This window comes from Platichthys flesus, chromosome 16 (assembly GCF_949316205.1).
Source record: "Platichthys flesus chromosome 16, fPlaFle2.1, whole genome shotgun sequence".
NCBI lineage: Eukaryota > Metazoa > Chordata > Actinopteri > Pleuronectiformes > Pleuronectidae > Platichthys > Platichthys flesus.
The window spans coordinates 8,372,855-8,388,330 of NC_084960.1; the positions used below are offsets into that span (position 1 = coordinate 8,372,855).

Sequence of the window (15,476 nt, forward strand, 5' to 3'; positions counted from 1 at the left end):
CACCAGCCCTTCATAAACCTCCGTCGCTGGTGTGAGAGTGTTCTCCACAGTGGGAGATATTGCCAGGTTTATTACAAAAAATACAGGAAAACACAAATATTTAATAATAGCATAATTATACAATCCAAAAATTGTGTAATTTAAGCACAGTAAATGTTCTACATGTCTAACATTAATGGATATTTATTTAACCATTTAGGTAAGTAAGACTCAGTCATATTCTGTTCAGTTAAACAGGGTTGATTTTTTTTTTATTAAATGTGTTTAATGTTTTCTGTTCCTTGTTTCTACTGTATTGAAAACGTACCGAATCATGATCTTTAAACCGAGGTACGTACAGAACCGGGATTGTTGTGTACCCCTACAGAACACACTCCAAATAAACTCAGAATTAGGGCTTTTCCAACTCAAGAAAAAAACAGCGCTTATCCTCCCATCTGCACCCTGGCACTTAAAATCTTCTCAGTGTACTTAAGACCCTGAGCCGCATCCAGGACTTCAAAGAGAGCAGGAGACACTGCGAGATGTCATACTGAGTGTATGTGTGTGCGTGCGTGTACATTGAGATAGAAGGGGCTTGTGGCAGCAGTGGGGGAGGAGGAGGCCCAGTGTCGGGCTGCTTTATTGCCCAGTGAAAGGTCCTGTCAACCTCTGAAAGGATGCACTACCTTGGCTGAAGACCGAGTTCTGTCAAGACGTCTCGATAATGCCGCCATCCGCAGAAAACAAGCCGGACAAAACAAAGAAACTTCTCAGTTGTTTCCGGATAGCAGACAGAGATGCTTAGAATCTCCACTTCATTTTGAATCAAGTGTCTATAACAGTCATTATGAACTGTCAGATGACAGTAATGAGGTGCCTGCAGTTGGGAAATCCAACATACAGCTTCACTGAAATGAGACGATGCTAGCTCGGTGCTAATGACTGCACCATATGAATATCAGCAAAGCTATGCATGTCACTACATAGCAAGTTTACAATATGCACACTATGCACATGCATAACTAGAATGGACCCAAAACTGGATGGTTGAAAAGTTCCATGAATTTTTTTTATTATCAGGAAGAGTCCGACAGGTCTCAAACAAATATACTCCTGCAGTACATGCAAAGGGAGTTCAATGAGAAGTGAGGTCTTAAGAGCTGAAATAAATAGTTACTAAATAATAATGCTAGTTGACATAAATTAAAAAAAATATCTTAACATCTTGTTCCTATATTTTTTAAGCTAAAAATGCTAACTTTGTTCGTTTCTCCAATGTCTCATATTTCTTTATTTCTTATTGTCTTAAGATTTTAGACTTCTGGTAGGAAAACAACCAAACCCCTGAAAATTTCAACCGGGGCTTGGAAAACTTCTAATAGACTTCCTTAATGTTTTCTTATCATTTACAGAGGAAATAATATACAAGTAATAATCAGCTAACTAAATTGAAAATAATGGATGAAAATAAAAGTTGACGGCAGCTCTACTCTTAATTATGGACCGAGCACTGATGGTTTCCAAGTTGACATATTTGTTGGCGTCGTCTACATGTCTGGCCCGCCCCATAATTCGCTGTGAAGTTTTGGCAAAAATGTGCTGCTTCATTCTCACATGGGCTCACTCTGACATTTTCTGGACATTTTACAAGTGGGGGGTGGAAGGAAAACCTCCAGAAAATGTCCAGAGCATCTGAACCTGACATTTCAGTTCTCACATACTCCCCCTTTGGAAAATATCAGGAAATTGTCAGGACTTCAATTCACGGCTGAAGAGCAATGACATGTAATCACAGTGCCATGTTTAAGTTATTATAACTTACATGCAAATAACTCTGACCTCCAACCAGATGGGTGGCAATTCTAAATTCTTGGTGTATGTCAAACTGGAGACATCTAGGTAAGCATATCATCGTATGTTCAACTTTAATCTAGTGATCACTGATGTGAATGATATGTTGATTCAACTCTCGTTCAATAGAAAAAGACAAAACAGCTCCAAAATACTTCTGGTAAATTTATGTAACTAAAAATGGTCTTCCAGAAGTGCATAAGGTACATGCCCTGTAAAAATCCTCTTTGTCCAAAGATCTAAAAGACTCTATCCTGGGGAATAAATCAACTATAAACTACACTGAGTGTCGCAGAGGCCTCCGTCAAGCTCGAACAATCCAAAACACGATTGTCTCGTGTTTATAGTAGAAATATAAACGAGAAAAGTAGTCTCAAAACTTGTAGGATATATTCCCTATTAAGCGTAGTGCTCAACAGCAGAAAAACAAATATGAGTAAAATTTGCCATTTTTGGGGGCGATCATTTTTGTTAACTGTCAATGAAAAATGAGACAGGTTCTTCTCAGGCCACATACCAGGATTTATAGATACGAGTTGGGTTAAGCTTTTGCGTAGTCCACGGGGGAAACATGATCTCCTTGGCGGACGTGATGAAAGTCATCTCATCAAACAATCCTGCAAATGCCCACACTTCTGTGTCAACTACCAACCACGTGCACTAATCAGCGCTTGAACAACACTGGGAAACTTGTGCCTCTGGAGCACTTATAAGTCATACAGGTGCATTGATGGTGTGATGGGCCATCAGCTTTTTATGTTAAAGGTTCAGTGTGTTCAATTTAGTTGTGAAGTTGGATGTTGCATCAGAATACCCCTCACCTCACCCTCCCCTCCCAAACATGGATGAGAACCTGTGGGAGCCTTCAGTTTTCATAAAAGCTCAAAAGGCGCTTAGTTTGTCCAGTTTGGGCTACTGTAAAAGAAACATGGCAGCGTCCATAGAGGACCCACTTTAAATATAAAGTATTTAAACATAAAGGATGCATTCCTCGGGTAAAGAAAACAACAATTTGTACAATTCAGATGTCACACACTGGAGAAAACATTAACTGGATTATTTTATAGTCAATTTCTGCCAGTAATCACATTATTTGTTAACTATTTAATATGCACACTTGGAAAAAAGGTAATTTTCGTGTTTAACAGTCCAACTTATCGATGCAATGGAGCAAAGTTGCTCTGCAGGTTGGGTTGGTGAAGAGGGAGACCCTTGGGCTAGCTAGCTCCTACTCCTCAGCCTCATCAAGGCAGCTTCTTATCCCGGCTCTGCAGTGATGATATGTACATTTACTAACCAATCACTGGCAGCAGAAAATATGATTCTACCAGACAACAGGGGTCCGACTGTTTGTGCTGTCAAGTTTCTGCAGTGTCAGTGAGCAAGGCACTAAAACCCAAGCCAACTCCAGGGATGCCGAATGCAGCATTTCCCCACTGCAAACTACGAGTTTCTCTGAGGGATGTCACGATGCTCACAGAATACCAGCTTTGTAAATGGGCAAGAAAGAAAATGAACATACTTTTAAATCACGTTTGAAATTGTTTTAACTCTACTTTGAAACCTGCAAAGACAGAAAAGTTGGGAGCGCACTCCCTGTTGAGCAATCTGGATGTGAGGATGAGGCAGCAGAGTTTGCAGGGTATGTATATATATATATATATATATATATATTTACACTAGATGTGGTTGCTGGTATTTCTTTAGTCACGTGTGAAATTACTGTAACAATCTCACAGGAACTTTATGTACAGTTGCCCAGTGACATTTGCACAGCTCCCAGCGAAGTGGCTGATGAGCAGCTTTTCCTCAAGGTGGATGCGTGCGTCCCCTACAAAGGCAGCCAGAGGATTAAGAACACAGAACCATACGTGAGCTGAGGGTGTCAGACCCGTGTCCCGTGCTTACCTGGGCCGTCCGATCCCGAGAGAGGCGAGTTGAGCTTGGGTCGCTTTGCAGTGGGGGGTCCGACATCCAGCAGATTGTCAGCCATCCTCGTGTTATCGGAGGCGGATGATGATGCAGGGAAATAACAGTCCAACTTCGTGGCTCCGGGAAAAATCGGAACTTTCCCCCCCAACGTTGCTCGAAACAGAGCAATTTTACTGTTTTTTTTTTTCTTTTTCTTCCTTTCTTTCTTTCTCTCTTTCTTGACTGACAAGACTGGAGAAACGCTGCCCGGAGAGGAGAGGCTTCAAAAGGAAGGCAACAGCGCCACGCTCCGCCGCCGAAGATCACCCCATGATAATCCAACACCCAACACCCACATAATTATCCTCAACAATCGCGTCCGAGAAATTATTTCGCTTCGAGGACAATAAATAAACGGTGATCATAAAATATCACACGGGCCGTAAGTGAATCCCTTCGCCCGCAGATCGCCGGTTTCGCGTCGGTGCGAAATCATCTTTTTCGCAGTCGAAGCGAGCGGCCATAAAATCGGACCCGGGCTTAAATAAAAAGAGCAAAATTCAAGAAATATTTTCTATGAGCCGGATTATTTTTCTCGTCGCTGTCTCCCGGTAAATACAGCGACTCGCGGCGGAGGGTACGGCGAGAAGCGGCGCTCTCTAAAAGGGAAATCAAATATACAGCGGGCTGTGGAGACGATAAAAAACCGAGTAATCCTCACATGTTGGCGTCAAATCTCGTCGGCAGAACCAACACGTCGGTTCCCAGCGCGGAAAAGAGCCGTTTCGGGTCCGTCTGAGTGGCTCGGATCGGTTTTTAAAATTAATGCTCCCCCCGAAATCCCGATTCCGAGCCGCGTCAAGATGGCGGCTGTTGATTCCTCCGATACAAAAAAAAAAAAAAAAGTTTTTTTTTTCTTCCCAGCTAGACTGGGGGGAGGGAGGGGTGGGGGAGGAGGGGGGCTGGGGCTCCGTCGTGTGATGACGTACTGACGTAAGGCCCGTGTGTCCCACCGTGCGTCACGTGCACGGTACGTCAAGTGGCAAATGATAAAATAGAAAAGAAATATAATAGATAAATGACAAAAACAAATAAATAAATTCCCTGTATCATATTCTACTAATAAAAAAATAATTCATTTGGATATTATATTAGAGTAAGGCCAGCTAATGTAGAATATGTTGGTTGAAAGAAGTGTTTATTATCACTTTGACGTTGTAATTAAGTACTTAATTTTATTTTATTACATTTATTTATATTTTTACAAGGACAATACTGTATTTTAACCTCAGCATATTTGACAGCTCAAGTTTTTTTTACCTTCAAAATATACAAACATCTGGTAAAATGTGATTCACAGGTATATCAGACTGTTAGAGCGGTTGAATTGTCTCCACATTAATCAAAACATAGTTAGAATGATTCAGTGATTAAAAAATGAACGAAATAATGATCTATAATATAATAACTACTTTTGCTACGTAGAGCAGCTTTTTCCTCTGTATAATCATACGTTTAGAAATATTGTATATACAGGAGTTGAAAGTGAATTTGTTTAAGAGCAGTTTTAAAATATCCCCAAAAACTGCCCATTAGAGCTTCCCATCACATTTTATAATAAATTTTATAAATATACTATAAAAATATTACTGATTTCAACAGGTGACATTTAATGTAGCTGCTTATGGGTGGAGCTAAATTAGATTGTTAAATGATTCCTGTATAAATTTATTTATTGTAATTTTAATCTGCAAAAAAGAAAAAGATAAGCAAAGTAAAATAGCATAAAATACATACAGTATACAATAGGTAAAATCAAGTACAAGTACCTCAATGTTCTTTGAAAACAGGTTCAAGGGCACCACTGGAAAACATAACTGAATGTAGTGTACAAGCTATGAATTCAACAAGACAACGTTTCCCAGCAACTGGCTTTATTCAATTTTAATCTTCACTTGCATAACTATTAGCGTGCTATATACAAAAAAAAAATTCCAGAGAAAGCAACGATTTATAAAAACTTGCGTGTGGGCTGCTGAGACGCTGCCTACCTGCAGACATCTTGCCTAATTTTCTTCATTTGGCCAGTTCGATTTTAAAAGGGAAATCTGTATTGAAGCCTTACTGTCCTAGCGTGTCAAACTTTTGAAGATGACAAGGTTCACTAAAATTCCTGCTAAGATTAGAGCCTCCCGTCCAAAACACACACAACCACACAGTTTTACACACACTCGTAAATTTGTAAACACATGCAGGCTTACAGCATACACAAATATTATTCCAACATTGTTCAAATTACCCAGTCCTTGAGACTATTTAACACTCTAGTACATGCAGCGAATATAAATAATAGGAAAATGCTTAGATAATATACAATACAAAGGCATACTGTACTTAAAAAAATGAGCACCATGTGCAAATGTGTTTTAACACTGAATATATAAACGACCGTTCTTGAACGTGCACAACACAACCTGCAAATTAGGAAGGAAATGAGACGTAATATACAGAGACAGTTCATGAGATGGTCATGACACTCTTTGGCATCAAAGTCCCCCCCCCCTCCCCCGTGTGTCATTCTCCTGGTTCAGAATGTCACTTACATCTCAACAAGCTTGTTTTTGCGATGAAAGTTAAATTATGATAAGCGCTCAAACATGGGAGTTGACATCATTGTCAACATCACTAATCCATAAAAACATTTAATTTTTTACAAAAAAACAATACTCGAATACAGCAAACAATATTACCAAGAATAAAAGAAGAAATTTAGCTTACTCGCCTTACCTGACACTCAAGTATGATGACCTCTATTAAGAACTTACCCTTTTTTAAACAAAAACAATTATTAGTGTCCCTTTATTGTTGTAAGACAAACAGATTTCGGGCTGGTTCAAGAGTTGTGTGCTCATAAGCGAAGAGAAGGTTATTTCCCCTCATAAATGATTGATGTTTAGCTCTTATTATTGCATTTACTTCAACCACTAACCAACATCTGACAAAATAAATACAGTACAAACTGAAACACACAAAGAAATGCAACAACTGCAAAAAGGCCAGCTATTGTAAAATACGTTTGGTACATTTACACTGAATTGTATATATGGAGAAAAGGCACAGCTCAAATTTTACGACCGTTAAGCGCAAAAGTAAACATTCCTGTAGAACGTAAGCTTTCAAAGAAACTAAACCAATTCAGAGGTGATAGTTAAAAAAAAAGAAATGAGTTAAAAAGGCACAAGCTTCCCCAATTTCACACATCGACAACTAATCTAACTACTAGGGTATTAATGTGAAAAAATCAATTTGTTCTATTTTGTTCTGCAGTATTAACCATATTTGGTTTATTATTTAAAAGTGATGATTAAGAAAAAGTCAATACAAAAAAAACGAGGTTGTTAATGTGCTGTTCAGGATATTCTAATTGTCAAAAATTAGTCACTGAAGTGGATTTCATGGTAGAAACTTTTTTGCCTCTGAGCACACAATCCTTTCTGCTAAAAAACAAATAGAGAGGAGAAGTAACAGCGAGAGATGTGTAGTCTAGTCCGTTTGATTTCCTTAATAATCTAACGCAACAAGATTTCAGTTAAGTCAAAGAAAAAAAAAAAAAGAGTAAAAACACCATAGGAAATACAATTGGTGCCTTTGCCTTTACATTGCTATTACATTACGTTTCATGCAATTGCGAGGCTGAAGCTGCTAATGAACCCAGCTGACTGTGGCCGATACCACCTTTCAAATCATAGAAATTACAGAGAGAGAGAGAGAGAGGGAAGCTACACAATAAGAGTTCAAGTTTTGTGTCACAACAAATACAACGTAAAAAATTTAGTTTCGATTTGCAACAATCTACTTTGATTATCCGCGTCCTAAAAGCGCTATCAGTTAACGCGCAGTGTAAACCAAAGCAAACCTGGACCAGGTGTTGTCTTGGATCCATAGAAAGTCACAGCTGAGGGTCAATTAAATACTCATCACCACTACACAACACAGCCTGGCTCCCCGACACAGCCTGGATCATGGGGGAGGGCCCAAATACTGGTAGTAGTGAGTCTCATCTATGGGGCCGTTGTTGCAAGCATGCTGATCAAGAGGAGCTGAGGCCACCGAGGCAATACAAAGATCTTTACCTCAGCAAACACCCTTGTACCTGAAGTGTTTGTCATCCAGCACCTCTCCTCATTAGAGCCTGCATGATCCTGCTACACAAACACCCAGTCCCACACACTGTCGCCCGTATTGATTATTCTCCATTGTGCATCGCATGGTGAGTTTTCTGGCTCCGCTGCATTTGAGTGCAGATTTGACCAATACATCTCCTGGAAATGGTTCACACTGTAGCATTTCCAATATGCAGGTCAGCTTTCTGAGCTCTTTGTTGATAAAAGGCAAAATATCGTAGCAAAAACACAGTTGACAAAGTAAAATGGTAACAAAAGCTGAGCATTTTTTTCCAGAAGTGTTCTAATTTACAGTTTTCCCTTTATGATATCCTTCTGTTACCCAAAAAAATGCTTAGTCTACACATTCTTCTATTCTAGAGGCACTTAAAAAGACATATGAAAGACAGAATCAGGATTAAAGGTATAAAGATAACCAAGTAAGTTATTGGGAGACGATGGCAAATGTAGCAGGCAGGAGAAGATTCAAAGTCGGCCGTCACATCCTCTCATTCTCCCTCCGTTCCTGCCCGACACTCTCTTTGTGGTCTACCCAGCAACCTCCAGTGATGACATCAGCCAAGCAGATATTACACTAAAAGCCATCGGGCCGAACCGGAGAAGAAGCCTGTGGATGATTTAACAGTACCAAACATACAGAAATTCTACAAATGCCAACTGGCAGGAACAAGAGCTTAAAGGGTCGATGATATACTGTAGCAAATTCTTAAAGTCTGGTCAGCTCTCCGGCCTTACGCTCATCCTCGTATTGGTGCTGCTCGACGTCTTTCGGGGACTTGGTTGAAGTTTGTGGTTTATTCTGCTGGAGAGAGGATGAGACGTTGAGCTGTGCGTTGCTTACAGAAGGAGGAGGAGCTCCGTCCAGATTGGTAACGGTCAGGCCACTGTGAGACAGAGATCTTCTGGCGTGAGCGATCTCAGTAGAGGGGCGTCGCTCGCGGCTGCCCGCCTCATTCTCATGAGTAAGCCCTGTGGTAGTGGAGGACCCGCTGCTGCCACTGGGTACAATAGTGTTGGTACTGCATGCGGTCGTGGGGACCATGCTGGCAATTTCATCGGTGGGCGAGCGCCCGATGCTACCATCTACTTGTACCCGGATCTCTGGTGAAACGGAGAGTTGGTACTGGGGCACAGGGCCACTGTCACTGCTCTTAGGGTAAAGGAAGGTCTTCATCTGACCTTTGCCTTTGACGTTTACTGTGCCTCGGTAATCAAACTCATAATCCATGCCACTGAGCACACAGTAGCTCTCCTCGCTGACCTGGACGCGGCACTCCACGCCTGTTGTATCCATGCGACTGGCGATGTTGACCGTGTCGCCCCAGATGTCGTAGAGAAGCTTAGTGGTGCCGATCACCCCCGCTGTTAGAGGGCCATGGTTGAATCCAATGCGGAGCTTGAAGCCGAATCCCAGCATGTTCTTGTTGAAGTCGTCCACAACGTGCATCATCTCCAGGGCAAATTCAAAAAGAGCACGGAGGTGGGCGTGGGGATGCGGCGCGTCCGCACACTGCTGCGCATTGAGACCGGCCGCTGCCATGTACGTAGCCCCGATGGTCTTGATCTTCTCGATGTTGCTGAAGGCAGGCTTCCGCAACAGCTCGTCAAAGTCCCCGATTAGTTCGTTGAGGACACGGTAGCACTCCTTGCCTCCCTCGTAGCTCTCCTCGTAAAACTCACTGAAGTTTACAATGCTGGCAAATATCACGCCCACATTGTCGTGGTTCTTCGAGTAGCTCTGGGTGACCTTTAGCTGCTCGGCCACATGGATGGGGATGATATTGCGAAGCAGCCAGTCGGCCTGGTCCCTCATGTTCTGGATCTTGATGCGGTGCTGATCAGCTTCCACGTTGCCATGGTAATGCAGCCTGTGACTGACCTCAAATTCACGGTTGAGGAACCAGACCAGGAGAAGAAGAAGAAAAAAGGCCACGCAGGCCTCAGGGCCCAGCAGGTCCTGGGGTCTGAGCTGTGGGTCAGGGCCTACTGGGCTGTCAGACATGACAGTTGAGCTGTTAGTGTTGTTGTTCTGTCTATCAGACCTAGTGGAGAGAGAGGCAGACAGACAGTCAGAAAATGTTAGCATAACTTACCTGCACCTCACCAAAACCAATGTGGCAAGAATTTATCTCAAATGTAAACTGGGAGCACCCCAGAGGCTTAAAGCTTCGGACACCAACCATAAATGGCAACCTTCATATCTAATCTCTTTCAGTATTTTATTATTTAAAATTAAGTACTTTATCTTACTTTGTGTACTTGCCTTTGGTGTTTCCTTATTTAGAATTTATTAGATTCATGAGCTTTCCCTCAGTCCCGGTTATCATTGTTTTTATGCAGTAATGTTTTCATTGCTTTTATTCTTCAAAGCAATTTGTGTTCCATTGTTTCCATAAAAAAAGCTATAGGAATCCAGTGAGTTTGATATCAAAGACAGTGTTCAATAAAAGCATATTGAAAAAATGTCCTTTGCTTTATTAGAGTGAAAACATTAATAATAATTGTTCACTTACCAGTGAAACAGACTCTTGGCAACACTGGAAGAGACGAAGCACAAAAGACACTAATCAATGCAAGAGGTGCATCCAGACATCCCACACAATCTGGCGTACATTGTGCTCTTGGCTTAAGATTTCAAGGAGGGAGCCAGTGTCATCCCTTTGTCACGATTATTCAACACATTATTTAATTATTATTCATAATTCTTTGGACAATGAATTGTGTTGTTAAATTCCATTCATGTCTTTACAATGAACAGGCATGTTGTACCTGCAGGGAGAGCTGAAGAGCAGGACAAGCAGACCCAGTCCCACCAGTGTTGCTAGAGTGGATCGCATCCAGTAGCTGAGCTGGCAGAAGTTACAGTACTGAATGATGGCTATGATGACAGAGCAGCAGACGAACATGGTGAACTGGGGAAAGCAGAGAGCAAAATTCATTAGTCAGAAACCCCAGCAGAGTGTGGGATGATCAAATACTAAATTATACTGTTTATGTTAACATACGGTCCAATTAAAAGACATATATTGAATATAATATATATAATATGATAACTTGTTGAGGGAAATTTTACTGGTAGCCCTGCAGGTAAGATGCTTTACTGGTCAGAAGCAGCCAAAGAGAAAAGACAGAGGCTCCACCTGGATGGAGTGATGCATGTCGCACGTGACGTGGGAGAAGACGGCCACAGCCGGCGCGGACACCAGGACGGCTCCTATAAAGTGACGAGCTATCCAGCCTGAGATCGCACTCATCAGCACCTGAGTGCAGCGCAGCGTGCTGTCAAGGTAGAACGCCATACTGGGGAGGAAAACAGATAACTACAAGTTATTGATGGATTTGAAATGTAAACAAAAAGTTTGTTTGATTCCTGAGTGTCCTCGTTAGTTTGTATTCACAGAGCCTCCAAGTATGTGACTCAAAGAAAGGGTCAGAACACTGGACTTATTAATCATAGAGATGAAAGTGGATCATGGCACCAACTCAGCATAATACACTTTTTTGTTTTTAAATGTATCCTGAACCTTTTTGCTCCAGATGTTATCGTGATATTACTATTGCCAGCCTGAGGTTCCCCTGCTAAACAAAGAAGTATCTGTGCCAACATTTTCCTCAACTGTTTCTCCTCACATCCATCTTTCTCGTTTCAACCAGTTAATATAATCCAGTTAGTTTGCACACAGATAACCACTTTGAGGATCATCTATCCTGTGTTACAGGGCTCTAGATGTGTTCTCATCTGGCAGAAGAAATATGCTGCCATTTAACAATTTAAAAAATAAAAATCAAATATCAAATCAAATTGAATCATATACTTATATATTACCATACATCCTATGTTTTAAAGAGGCTTTCCTCCAGACAGTTCCTAAGCATTCATTCTTGTATATAAAATATATAGTATTTGTTCAGTTTACTAATAGTCAAATTGTGCTATCATGCGAGTTTGCCTTTAAATTCAATAATTAGTGCAAAAGATAATACTCAAAGCTTAGAACTGGAAAAAGAAAAATTCCCATTAAAATAGAACAACATTTTATTATTCTTACGGGCTGGATCTGGCCCATGGGTCAGTACTCTAACGTCTCTGTATTCAGTCTCACCGTATAGAAAACAGCAGAGCGAGAGTCTCCAGCAGGGTGGCAGCAGCGGTCAGAGAGACTGCTGGCGTGGACAGCTTCTGCTGGGTGACAAGTGTCCGGAGGAAACAAGCCAGCGAGAGAGCCAGAAACACTGAGCAGCACAGCAGCATGTCCAGGAAAGAACTGAACGTCGGGCTGGCAAAAGTCTGCACGGCTGCTTGGGTCTCGACCTGGGGGAGGGATAAAACAGAGAGGAAGATGGATATTGATGAACATATGTGCAAGTCTCAATTTTGAATAGATAGAAAGTACTGCAGCTGCAAAAATGTGTTGCTGTAAAAAGTCTCTCAAACTATTTATCAATTTAACTAAAGTCTTATCTATACGTACTCCTGCATCAGTGACTGGGACAGGAGACTCAACGGCGTAGCAACTGTTGAAGCCATGAGACTGATAAATGCACTCGACCAGCAGAGGGCATCACAACCTAACATTAAACTGGTATGAAAGTCCTGCAGTGATTTCTCTTTGCCGCAGTCTTGACCGGTCTGGTCATGATAAGGCAGTCTTAACAGCTTTCCCAGACTAGAGCCAGACACCCAGTAAACCACAAACAGGCAGAAAGACAAACTCAAACAAATACAGGCAGATAAGTTCACAGGCGGGATGAATGGGATCGGAAGACTACGCTGGTTTGAAAAACTCAGAATAATTTGAATTCCCTTATTATTTACTCACCACTGTGCCGAGTGAGGAGTGGGTGAGGTGTTTGAGTTCACAAAACACTTTTGGAGTTTCAGGGGGAAACAGCGTTGCAGTCAAGTCCAATACAATTGAAGTAACTGGTGAGCAATTCTTCAATCTTATAAAAACAAAAAAAGACTTGATTTGGCTGCATTGCTGTTTACCCCTGAACTCAAACATTTCACCCACCCCTCCATCAGCGTAGTGATGAGTGGATAATGAGTGAATTATCATTTCTGTGAACTATCCCTTTAAGCTCATATATAGAGATAAAATAAACAGACAAAAGTATATATGCACACATATATACACACACACACACACGCACACACACACACCTCCTCCTGGTAGCTGATCCGGTAAGCAGACTCCAGGCTTCTCTCCAGGAAAGTGAGGCTCAGCTTGTTTATCGGCGGTCTGTAGAAATAGTCCTTCATGAGGCTGTCACAGGAAATAAGGAAAGTCAATAGAAATGATGCAGAGTTAGTGAATCAAATCACATAAACCACTGAGATTAATTTGGTTGATACATTTATTCTCATGTCACTCTCACCTGTCCTCTTTGATGACGTCCACAAAGTGGGCGTCGCTCCTCTCCCTGAAGTTCTTGGATCGCAGAGGGATGAGTGCAGAGTGGTCCATGCCCAGGGCCCCCCCACTCCACGTCTTCTTCTCCTTCTCCTGCAGCATCTCACACAGCGATGTTTGGCTGTTGTTCAGGGCCTCCAGTCGGGGGCTGAGGAGGCCGTTCAGAGCCTTGGGGTTGCGTCGTGCAGAGACCACCGGGGAACACTTCAGCTGTGGAGTTTCCTGAGGGGAAAAGAGAGGAGAGAGAGAAGTTCTCAATTTGCAAACTAGATATGCCGCCCTGTGGCCGCGAGCCTCCACCAACCAGTGTCGTTTCAGACACGAATGAGGTCCCTGTGACCTTTCACCTCTGAACTCAAATTTTGAGAAAATTCCCTCAAACCAGTTGAAATCCACATATCTGTTAATATTTGAGGGGAAAATAATGAAATGAAATATACTACACCAGACAGATAGCAACAGACACTATTCAAACTAAAAACCAAATTTACATTTTACATGGACGGTTTGGTTGTGTGTGGTTCGGGTAACTACATCAGGCTAACCTTGCTGCTGTTGGTCTTGCTGTCGTCATGGCCTCCGTTGAGCACCGGCCCTTCCTCCAAATCCTGCTCCTCCCCTGCTATCGGGACCACACTGCAGGACAGGCAGGGAGACTGGAGGGTGGGTGGGTGGGGAGGGGGGGAGGGAGAGAGACACAGCATATGGGAAGAAGAAGAAGAAGAAGAAAGAGAATTAATAAACTGAGAGATACAGATCAAGGAGAGCGTACGAGCAGAGGAGAAAAATGAAGAGATGCCAGTGATTCAAGATCAAGAGTTTGTGGGGGGGGATGACAAAACACATCAGCTGTGCCGCGCCGCAGCAGCGAAAACACAAAACTCGACATTTCAACACAAAAAGTCACAATTTGTTTTTCAACGAGGATAATGCTAACAAGAGCGTCAGTGAGAAAAATGGAGAGTAAGACAGGGAGTAAACAAGAGGCGTAGAGGTGGTCCACGAAGGATCACGGTATCGATTTGCATCCCAATCGTCCTCTTCGAAAACAGAATGGAAAGTGTGTGTTTATGTGTGTGGGTGACTGAAACGTGGAGAATGCTGTGAAGTACACACACACACACACACACACACACACACACACACACACACACACACACACACACACACACACACACACACACACACACACACACACACACACACACACACACACACACACACACACACACACACACACACACACACACACACACACACACACACACACACACTATATAATACGCAGAGCTGGCACCCTACGTGTACCTATATGCTATATTTAACTTGCAGACACTCATTGCCACACCTGCCCTGAAAGTCCTTTCACACAGTCCAATGTCATCGAGATCTTTCTTTTGAAGATGTCTGAATGCAATCGTGCAGTGTGCGGCGTATATGTGCATTCGTGTAAGAGCCGGGGCATGAGATGAAAAGCTGGAGACGCAGAAGTCATCAGTCGTAGGCAGGAAGGCTTCCAGTCTCCCTGCTTGAGTGAGCTTGTTACCGTGCCCAGGACCCCCACTGATCCTCCTGCCTCCCACCCTCTTCCTACTCCTTCTTGAACCAGCTATCTACCCCCCCCCCCCCCCCCCCCGTCCACCTGCCCTAGCGGAGACATGAAAGATACTTGCAGGGATCAATGGGTGGGTGGGGGGGGGGTTTTGAGGATAATTATAAGCGAATAATTTGTTGCACAGTTTTGAGTTCGTGACCTAGTGGTACAATTTAAAAGCCAATGTGGAAATTACCCTTGAAGGCAGAGCTAAGGAGGATGTAATGGATGGACGTGTTCTGAGCACTCAGGGTCAGTTATGATGTAGACGGCCTGCTGGGGAGAACAGCACGTTTCTTCGGCCTAATTGACAAGATCTCTATTTTTATGCATGTAAACGGTCTAAGTCCTCCTCTCCCACAGAGAGGAGCGAGGTACAGTAAGAGACAAATAATGCAAATTGTGAACATTACAGCATGTAAAGCTATTCCGGTAGATCCTCAGATTTACATTTCTAGAACACTGCCCATTGGAATGGGTGGTTTCCTGGGCCTGTGGTGATGCTGGTCGCAGCTTCTCTTTCTGAATCGCAAAAATCTG

The 15,476-nt window shown here is 42.5% G+C and overlaps 2 protein-coding genes across 3 annotated transcripts in view; both read right to left on the minus strand.

Annotated features, from left to right (window-relative positions):
- crebbpb (CREB binding protein b) overlaps nt 1-4,612 on the minus strand; it is a 30,332-nt gene extending 25,720 nt beyond the window's left edge. For both annotated transcript variants that reach the window (XM_062407984.1, XM_062407983.1), the window contains exon 1: nt 3,742-4,612. In XM_062407984.1, the coding sequence (XP_062263968.1) occupies nt 3,742-3,826 (85 nt within the window). In that variant the 5' untranslated portion in view covers nt 3,827-4,612. The remainder of the gene's footprint in view (nt 1-3,741) is intronic.
- A 1,058-nt stretch (nt 4,613-5,670) lies between these two features.
- The window catches only part of LOC133971316 (adenylate cyclase type 9-like), a 30,385-nt gene continuing 20,579 nt past the window's right edge, over nt 5,671-15,476 (minus strand). The window contains exons 3-10 of the mRNA XM_062408614.1: nt 13,888-13,998; nt 13,308-13,564; nt 13,093-13,195; nt 12,032-12,240; nt 11,069-11,228; nt 10,698-10,840; nt 10,442-10,465; nt 5,671-9,970 (exon numbers count right to left, since the gene is read on the minus strand). Coding sequence (XP_062264598.1) covers nt 8,635-9,970; nt 10,442-10,465; nt 10,698-10,840; nt 11,069-11,228; nt 12,032-12,240; nt 13,093-13,195; nt 13,308-13,564; nt 13,888-13,998 — 2,343 coding nt within the window. The 3' untranslated portion in view covers nt 5,671-8,634. The remainder of the gene's footprint in view (nt 9,971-10,441; nt 10,466-10,697; nt 10,841-11,068; nt 11,229-12,031; nt 12,241-13,092; nt 13,196-13,307; nt 13,565-13,887; nt 13,999-15,476) is intronic.